Here is a 10745-nt window from a genome sequence, read left to right as displayed (position 1 = left end):
ACCTGCAGTAGCTGTGTCAAATCCTTAAAGTTCTCCCCCCCCCTCCCCCCCATTCCCAAATAAACTAAGCACCAGGACAATATTAGGTTAAAGTACCCTTTTAAAACCATTGTAACCTGCAGTAGCTGTGTCAAGTGGAGGAGTTATTAAAAGAAGAAAACATTCAATTAAAATTAATGAAAGAAACCCATTTATCAGTGTACGATCTGGCCGGCATATAATTCCGGTAAAATTGCAATAAGCATTTCTCATTCATTCTGATCACCGAAACATTCTAGTCTTTAAAAAAAAGGTAAAAAAACATGTTAAGGAAATAAACTTAAACCATAAATATACTAAGGCTAAGAGTACCAAGGATGTCTACAAAATAAAATGCGAGGATATGCCAAACCTACACCAGCACAGATTAGATGAGCGTGTATAGACTAGTAGTATCAGCTAAACGAAAAGCATAATATAACAGCATACTAAGTTGATAAAAAAAAATACAACAACAGTCTAAAGGCACTCATCCTTTCCTGTACTATGTCCAAATAAAAAAAACCATGACGTATACAGTTGACAAAACAACAATATTCAAACAGTAAGAGGCTTCACAAAAGTATTGAAAGTTAAGTTTTAGAAAAAAAATTCTGAACTTTCCAAACGCTGTGGAAAAACGCAAGAGCGGGGATTCAAAAGTTTACGGGTCATTCTATTGTTTGATACTTCTTGTTATCAAGAATTCATGCAAGATCTGGATCATTTCAGAAATCTGGACTTCCAAATTTACATTATATCCCGAAAATCAGCACCTCTGATATCACCCCTTACTGCTAGAGAGCAGACCGAGTCCAGTACTGCAGTAGCCACTGTGTGTCTGAGTAAAATGTTGTGTGCCACCTGTGTGTGTTGCATGTGACACGCCACCTGTGCGTGTATGTGTAGCATGCCACCTGTCACCTGCCACTTATATGTTTGTCTTTATGGCTGCTGGGAGGTGGGTGCGGCCACTGTGTGTGTGTGTTGCATGTGGCACGCCACCTGTGTGTGTACGTGTAGCATGCCACCTGTCAACTGCCACTTACATGTTTGTCTTTATGGCTGCTGGGAGGTGGGTGTGGCCTCTCTGACGACCCTGCCTGTGACAGACTCGACTTGTCCGCCAGATGCGAGTGGCCCGGTCGCGGTGGTTCAGGGGGCGCTTCCTCCTTCACCTCCCCTTCCTTCACGACGGGGATGGGGGTGGGGGGGGGGGGGGGGGGGGGGGGGGGGGGGGGATAGAGAGGGTCATAAAGCGTACGTGTGACAATGTGTCCGAGAAAGACAGAACAAATCAAAAGTTACATTAAGAGAAGTTGTGAGAATGTTCACGCTGCACCAGGCATGGGCAAACTGAGAGTCCACAAGTCAACACAGTCTTCTTCTTCTTCTTCTTTTTCTTCTTCTTCTTTTTTTTTTCTTCTTCTTCTTTTTTTTCTTCTTCTTCTTCATTTTCTTCTGCTTCTTATCATTCATCTCTTAACGGGCATCCCAGTCTCTAGTGTCAAGGCTGCTGTTCGCCGCAAGTCGACCTCCAGATCCCCATAGAGTTTTGGGTCTCTCTGTCAAGCGTTGGGCCAATATTTCTGTCTTAATTCTTAGCATCCCGAACACTGGGCAGGCAAGTCACTCATAATAATAAATTTGTGGCCTGCAGCGAAGTTGATAATAAATAATAATAAAACTGTCGGTCTTCAAAATTAAAACAAAGTTTCCTGACCAGCTAGAAGCATTACCTTTAGAGCAAATAGTTTATCTTAAAATTATCTCATGAAATGCCCTTGAGTGACATATGCTACGCCGTCAATTTTATAGTCTCAATTTTTAAGAGTTTAAAAAAAGTTTTAGTAGAGGTTTTGCGGCGCTCGCAACTGCATAAGGTCATATGAGCGCTTTTTGATTATTTCAAACAATTCTATCCAATTCTCTCTTGCTTCGGCCCACAAGACATTCAGAATTGCATTAAATCTGGCCAGGGACTTGGATATGCTTGCCCATGCCTAAGCTATCCCTACAGAAGTTTTTAGCTTTAGTAGAGGTTTTAAGGCGCTCGCAACAGTGTACTGTCATATGAGCGCCAGAAGATTAGAGATGTTACTAGAGTGACAAGCACAAAAAAGAAGAAGGGGAGATAAGGACAATAGATGTTTTATAGGAAAGAAGAAGCAATCCACACCAGAGCACCCGCTAACCACCCTACAGAAGTGTATTTACAAAGTCAGTCAGAGTGAGCACAGAATGTTTATATATACAGAAAAGACACTGTGAGTAGAGAATATATATATATATAATACACAGAGAAGAAGTGAATCATACTAGACTATCAACAGTGCCACTGTAATGGAAACAAAACAAAAAACAATTCGTACCCCAAAAACAAAAACTGAAACTAGGATTCATCAACATATGGCACACGTACATCTTGCCTTCTCTAAAATACAATTCTGAGAGATCACACCTAACAATGCCATAAAACTAACAGCTGAATACAATCCCTTCAGTACAGCGACTCCAAATTTAAGAATAAAATATCTCTAGATCAGAACTGGCAGTGCCCCCCCCCCCCCAACCTCCCCCAACCAAACCCAATCTGACAACAAGAAATACCCCCCCCCCCCCCCCCCCAAATAATTTCTTTTAAAATAACAACAAAACAAAAATCGGAATTGACAACTTTCAAGATAGAACAAATTCCATCCTAACAAAGTGACAACGATGCTGGCCTATACAAAATGACAACTGATATTTAAAGATCAATTTCAAAATAACCAATAAATAACAACAGCACAAATTATGACAGTGACCAACTGGCTCGTCTATAATCTATACCACCATGGACAACTTTTATGAGTGAGGCACACAGCAGCTGTCTACATAATTGATTGATAGAGTAGATGTTTTACGGCACTATCGACACAATTTTGGTCATTTAAGCGCCAAGCTGCTGTCTACGAGGCAGGTCAAAAAAAGGCAGACCATAAAGCTGATGAAGTAATGTACAAAGCAGACATGGGAAGGCCAGAGGGTTATTCCATAACAAAGGACACTGCCTGCAGTGACACGCGTAACGAAGGAGATGATGGCCTGCTCTAAAACAATTGTAAGTAGACATAAGGTCTTTTTTTAGTTGCTAGAAGCAGCCTTCCTCTAATAAAAAAACAAAAACAAAAAAAACCCTCACAAAATGTTTTTGTTTTAGTTTTAGTAAGTTTTACAGCACTTGCAACATAATAAGGCCATATAAGTGCCGAAGATTAGAGGTGTTACAAGAGAGTAACAAACATAAAAAAGAAGGAGGAGAGATAAACATGATAGGTGTTTGATAAGAAAGAAGGAGTAAACCACACCAGAGCACCCGCCAACCACCCAAAAATTTTTTTACGACTCTATCACTATTGGAAAAAAAAAATCAAAATGACAAAAAATTTAATAACAGGCCAAGATAAGCATTAATTTGACATCCGAGACTGATTTTGACCGCATTTTGAAGAGGAGAGAAGCAACTGAGAAGGTAATCAAGAGATTCAGGAATCTCCAAGGTAAGGAAAGCATTCCCAGAATTATATATAATATAGATCTGAGTGTAACAGAGAGAATATAACAAAACGGGGAACAATCAATAACTGTTGTACATGAGGCCAACATTTCCAAACACATATAGGTTTTCAAAAATTCCAGAAACTTTTGGGAAGAAAGGTATTTTTCGACACCTATACAAGCAACAACTCGCAGAAAAATCTGGGAAGAAAGGCATTTTTCGACATCCAATACAAGCAACGAATAGCGGGGGAATAAAGAGCTAGCCATCCTCTGATGACATGAAAGACTAAAAGGCCTACAATCACTTCCTTGTTTCCTTTGCCACAAGCTGACACAAACACCGCGTGCTTCTTTTTCCACGGGAATTCTCTTTACCAGACATATAACAGCATGAAACCACCATTTTTTCATGGTGTAAGAAGGTATAGATAAACATTTTTAAAAGATAAACTACATAAATGCAACTGCGACTTCAGTAAATGCGTCCAAAAAACAACAAAAAATAGTAACAACTATGACACATAGCTGCAGAGCCAGAAGACGAGCGAGTCCTAATCAACACCAAATCAGAGCAATAACATCCAGCAACAAATTCAAACAATTTTGAAACAAGTAGAAGAAGAAGACCACACCATAACTCCCACTAACCACCCACATCAAAAAGAAGCATGGCACAATGGCGAAAAATGACAACAATATAGTCATAGTGATCAGAATGGGAAAAAAACTGCACACATGTTGGGAACGGGGAGGCCAAAAGTCTTACTACGGGAGGAGCCACGAAGCATTGGGAAGGTAAAACATCCTGCTGCCTGTAACACAACTGTGTGTGTCAGCTACTTGAGCTAGGAACAAGTTATGGGCCAGCTCGACTAAACAGTGCTTCCTACAGACAAAACAGAGAAGTAAGGAAAATTCTATGCCTCTGATCCCACATTAAATGAAAATGTTGGGTATTTATGGGGCTGCTGAAAACTGCATTTTGTAACAAACTGAAAAAAATTTTAACAACCTATAATACCTTTTTTTTAAAACTAGTGGTTTGTCTAGTTTTATCTAGCTACACAAAAAAAATCTAGATTTCCATTTAAAAACAGATGAATGAATGAAAGCACTATCTAAATACTATCGCAACTCTAAAGGAGTACTATAAAAATAAAATTTAAGAACAGGTCATCGACTGGGTCCAACAGAGCCCAGTACACCAACCTGCACACTGGAATATTCACAACTCACCACATTAGCACAACATCTGTTACTAAACGGGGTCAAACAGGAGTCCCATGACAGATAGACTTGTGAGACAGCGTGGTGGAATCAGGCTCTCGTCAAAATAATCAAAGTGAAGAAACTTGAATTTTTCCGCAGGTTTGTGAAATTTTATCAAATTTTTGTTTTTTGGCTCAACCCCTTTCATGCCTATTAAAGAACTAATTTCTTTGTATATTTTCTGAAAAACGTTGATTAAAGGCACAAAAAATGTCAATTTTCAGTATCCACGGACTCTGAAGCTAAGGAAATAACTCATCTTTGGCGGCTATTTTCTAACTAATTTTATCTCTTAAAACAGGTGACCCTCACCTCCTTCTTTCGCAAATGTCTCGACTTGTATTCAATATAAATAAAAAAATTGTCCATCCAAATAAAGACAAGTAAACAAGCTTTAAGATGATACCAATAACTCTACATGCCGCAAAATTGACGAGAGCCTGATTCCACCACGCTGCCTCACATTTCATTCCTCCTACCATTCTTATCTACAGCTGCACCTGCTCTATCGGTCATCGGTCCAAATCAATTACATGTACAAAACAACCATTTCCCATATACCCCCCAGGGTTAGATACAACAAATAAAATATTCTACTTGGGAAAGTGCTTTAGCAGCTGTAACTTACAGTAAATTGTTCATTACTTTGGCGATTTTTCTCTCTAGGAACAAAATATTTATTTCAAACAATAAGTACCATCAGGAGATTTTTTTTTTTTTTCACATGCGGTCTCCAAAAGATGACATACCTTTCTATGACATGGAGACAGATGGGGGCGGGGAAATGGGGAACAACAATTGAACACTCAGGACTAGACCTACAGTGTGGACTTCTCAAACAGGTGAATGAAAAAGAGACAAAAGGTGCATGGACTGAACGTTGGACAACTCATGGTAATGGAGCCCTTTTAGTTTTTAGTAAGAACTTTCCGGCACTTGCTTCATAATAAGGTCATATAAGTGCAATGATACTCAATATTCACAGCACGCGTCATGCACCTACATAGACTTCCCGTCTGGAATAAAGGAAAAAGGTCTCCAAACACAAGGAAAGGGGGCACAACAGATTTGCGCGGGGGGAGGGTTATCATATAGTTATAAAGCTGAGAGCGGGTATGTTTGTGAGTTGAGGAGGTAGAGCTGTTTGATCTGTGACTTGTACTTTATAATATTCTCCATTATCTTTTAAAAAAATTGTTTTTTAAACAGAGGCATCCCAGTGCGCAGGAAGCTGTATCCTCAAGAAAGGTAGGTGTTTACTTTACTTAAATTTTCCAAATCTCAAATAGCTGACAAATCGGTACTTGGCAACAATTGGTAAAATAAAAGCAGAATAAGTGACCGATAGTGGTATGTAGCTAACAGGCAGCGATGATGATACATCTCTGTAGGATTGAAATGGCAAACTGGAATGAACGAGGCGGGCAGCGGAGCTGTGTGAGAGCCACATCAGCCTTCAATAGTACCGTAGTGCAGGACACGCAGCCAGAAATAAGAACCCTCATTCCTTTTTATGTGAATGCAAACACAGCTCAACCTGCTCAATCGGCCCCCAAGGCCCATACAATCACCTGTACTAACCACCTCTTTCCATTTCTCCCCTTGCATTAAAAAATAATTTATATTATAATAATGATACTGTCCAAGACACTCACCCGAATAGGACAACCAGTTTTCTAATCAATAACGGGTGGCCATATATGATGATACTGTCCAAGACACTCACCCTATTAGGACAACCAGTTTTCTAATCAACAACGCGTGGCCGTCATTGACAATTTCGACCGCACATGTAGTTAACACATCACCAAAACAATAAGAATTCGATTCAACGCTTAGTTGGCTCATTAAATACCTGCAGGTTTTACACAGAGGGACTTAATGTTTCCAGGTGCGACATAATACACCAGAGCCATTAGGTATTTTTGTACATATATATGGAATGTTACTACAGTGGGTGAGGAAGAAGGGGGAAGGTTAGACAACATCACACAACATCGTGGAAACCGACGTAGGGATCAGTCGAGGGGAGGGGAACATAGGAGAAGCTAACCTAACAGAAACAATGTTAGCACAAAGAACAATAACCCAACCAAGATTGTTCGGAACAGAGTTAGTGTCTCTGGTTAATAAACAAGGAAAGACGACAAGTTCAGGAATTATACCACACAGCTGAGGGTCCCAGGACATCGGGAGAGCTGCGGCAAACCACTGGAAAAGGGAACTAACGAAAAACTAATTCCGTGATTGTAAACACAAAGTAGAGGAGTAGGAAGACCTGGGAAGTAGAAATTTGCTGCTTTTTTTTCCTCAACTCATCACTCTCGATCTCACATTATCTCTGAAGACAGGTAAAAAATATGTTTTGTTTTGAAGATATCATTGATCCTTTTAGCATGTTTTGTTCCTTACAAATGAGAGCATTACTTTCTTGCATACCTTTCACCAGATGAGCGGCAATATATTGTTTTTTTCAAAATCCCATTACTCAACCAAGGATGAAACACATTACGTATCCAGCTCTTTCTCCGCAATTACACTATTAGTTTAGTAAAGAGTTTTACGGCACTTGCAACACAATAAGGTCATATAAGTGCCGAAGATTAGAGGTGTTACAAGAGAGTAACAACAAACGTAAAAAAGAAAGAGGAGAGATAAGGACGATAGATGTTTAAGAGGAAAGAAGGAGCACTTTCTTTTCTAATCTTTTTGAGGCAGCTAACACAGGTGTGAAAGTTACATAGACAAAAATGTCTGTATCTACTTGCCCATGTAAAAGACAACAAACATTTGGACATGAACCCCCATCAATCTCATTCACACTCCGCCCAAATTACAGTCCAGCTTAACGTTATCATCTTGCAGTAAATCTCAAGACAGCACAATGGACCCCCACAGTTCACATGGAACAGTAAAAGACATATATATACTTGCATTTAACAAAAAAGAAGAAGCACAAGGACCCAAGCAAAGAGGATCCATCAACTGTCACCTTCACTGAGAAAACATTCCGACCCACGTAAAGTACTAGTACATGACGTCTCCACCTCCCAGCCACCCACACTTCCTTAGTGATGTTCTTGAGTCAGCAACAGTGTGTGTGAGTGTGTGTGTGTGTGTGTGTGTGTGTGTGTGTGTGTGTGTGTGTGTGTGTGTGTGTGTGTGTGAGTGTGTGCATGCGTGTGTGTACGTGTGTGTGTGTGTGTGTGTATCTGTCTGTGTGTGTGTGTGTCTGTCTGTGTGTGTGTCTGTCTGTGTCTGAGACTATGTGTGTGAGCGTTTCTGTATCAGTGTGTGAGGCATAAAGGATGTTACATTCTCTCAGTACGCCAATGCACTAGAACGATCCTCCAACAACCTCCAAAGAATCCACATCCTCACCTCGATACCACTCTTCCTCCTTATCCTTTCCCCCTCAAACCCCAAGCCCCTATTCTGGAGTCATTCATTCCTTCCTTCCTTCCTTCCTTCATTCTGCGAACAGTGAAAAGACAGCACACCCGGACATTCCACACTCCACCATAGCAAAGATGCAGGGAGGGACACACCACACCACACCACACCACACCGCCAGCCTCCAGCCACCACCGTCTGAACACTCCCCGTGTCTCCTCCACCAGATACATCTACCGACAAACACACCCACTTGCCAGCACACTCACGAACACACTGAATGACCATCAAGATAACAGACAACACTTAAAGGGACCTGAAGAAACTAAAGATAACCGCAAAAAGAGATTCTTCGTGTAAAGAAAAGAATAAAAATTTAAGACATCAAACATCTAACACTGACTGCTCACAAACTGAAAAATTTTAACACTATCAATTCGGAAATATAGTAAAGAGGGAATGATCATCTGTTATGAACAGACCATAACATACTACTAAAAGACATACACTTAAACAAAAATTAAACTGATTTAATAAAAGTATACTATAAAACCTATATTCAAAAGAAAATATATATGGTGAACAAAAAAATAACTTGAATGAAAATACAAAACTCTGATTTACCGTTTTACTAAAAATCAAACAGGAATGATGTCTATTTCTCTTAACATAAAACAAGATGGGAGACAACTCAAATTAGGAGACAACTCAAATTAGGAGACAACTCAAATTAGGAGACTTGAAGGGAAAACTAGGCCCTGATTTACTGTTTTTTAAAAAGGGTATAACGTTTACTTCTCCAGGCTTAACACGAGAAGAGAGAGAGAGAGAAAGAGGCATCAAACGAGGAGACAAGCACATGTTAGCTAGGGAATTAGAAGCCATGCAAGCATGCATACGTTAAGTGTAAGAACCGTGGAAGGCGGTCGCTTCTTCGGTCCCTTGGCTCTGTTCGCCGTCAGGTGCGTCAGTTTCTGAGCAGATGGCTCAATGCCTTCGAACTGTCCTATGGACGATAAAAGACATCAAAAATAGGTCACTGGTGATGCTATACATAGCTACATTCCATTAGGACAACAACAGCCACATTTAACTTGAAACTTTTATAGTTTTAGTTAGAGTTTTACAGCACTTGCAACACAAAAAGGAAGATTAGAGGTGTTACAAGAGAGTACCATACGCAAAAAAAGAGGAGAGATGAGGGTGATAGATGTTCGACAAGAAAGAAGGAGCAAACCACAGCACAGCACCCATCAACCACCCACTTGCTTAGAACAGATTAAGACAGTGTGGGAACCAAGAAGAAGTTCATATTCTATCAACAATCACACACCCCGGGCCCTAGCTTCTCACTAGATGGCCCAATGCCTTCAAACTGACCAAATTACAATGCACTTCGAGGTAACAACTTCTAATGCAATAACACTTTTTGAGGCAACGACTTCCAATGTAACAACATTTTTTTGAGGCAACGACTTTCAAAGTAACAACATTTTTTTGAGGCAACGACTTTCAATGTAACAACATTTTTTTGAGGCAACGACTTTCATTGTAACAACATTTTTTTGAGGCAACGACTTTCAATGTAACAACATTTTTTGAGGCAACGACTTCCAATGTAACAACATTTTTTGAGGCAACGACTTTCAATGTAACAACATTTTTTTTGAGGCAACGACTTTCAATGTAACAACATTTTTTTGAGGCAACGACTTTCAATGTAACAACATTTTTTTGAGGCAACGACTTTCAATGTAACAACATTTTTTGAGGCAATGACTTCTAATGCAATAACATTTTTTTAGGTGACTTCCAATGCAATAAAACTTTTTGGGATGACTTCCGATGCAATAACATTTTTTGAGGCAACGACTTTCAATGTAACAACACTTTTTGAGGCAACGACTTTCAATGTAACATTTTTTTAGGTGACTTCCTATGCAATAAAACTTTTTGAGATGACTTTCGATGGAATAACATTTTTTGAGGCAACTACTTCCAATGCAATAACATTTTTGAGGCAACTACTTCTAATGCAATAACGCTTTTTGAGGCGACGACTTTCAATGTAAAAACATTTTTTGAGGCAACGACTTTCAATGTAAAAACATTTTTTGAGGCAACGACTTTCAATGTAACAACATTTTTTTAGGTGACTTCCAATGCAATAAAACTTTTTGAGATGACTTTCGATGGAATAACATTTTTAGAGGCGACGACTTTCAATGTAAAAACATTTTTTGAGGCAACGACTTTCAATGTAACATTTTTTTAGGTGACTTCCAATGCAATAAAACATTTTGAGATGACTTTCGATGGAATAACGTTCTTTGAGGCAACGACTTCCGATGCAATAACACTTTCTGAGGCAACTTGAAATGCAATAACACTTTTAGAGGCAACCACTTCCAACGCAATAACACTTTTTGAGATGACTTCCGATGGAATAACATTTTTTTAGATGACTTCAAATGCAATAACACTTTTTGAGGTGACAAAAAAAAGGAAATTAAGGGGGGGGG

At 39.5% G+C, this 10745-nt stretch overlaps 1 protein-coding gene across 1 annotated transcript in view; it reads right to left on the bottom strand.

Moving 5' to 3' along the window:
- The window catches only part of LOC101862218 (SH3 domain-containing kinase-binding protein 1), a gene marked incomplete in the record, with an annotated part of 27839 nt that overhangs the window by 6029 nt on the left and 11065 nt on the right, over positions 1–10745 (bottom strand). Inside the window, 2 exon segments of the mRNA XM_013088482.2 lie at positions 1068–1205; positions 9123–9229. Of these exon segments, the coding sequence (XP_012943936.1) occupies positions 1068–1205; positions 9123–9229 (245 nt within the window).

This window comes from Aplysia californica, unplaced genomic scaffold (assembly GCF_000002075.1).
Source record: "Aplysia californica isolate F4 #8 unplaced genomic scaffold, AplCal3.0 scaffold00750, whole genome shotgun sequence".
NCBI lineage: Eukaryota > Metazoa > Mollusca > Gastropoda > Aplysiida > Aplysiidae > Aplysia > Aplysia californica.
The sequence above is the reverse complement of the archived record's forward strand: the minus strand, read 5'-3'. Positions and strand labels throughout refer to the sequence as shown.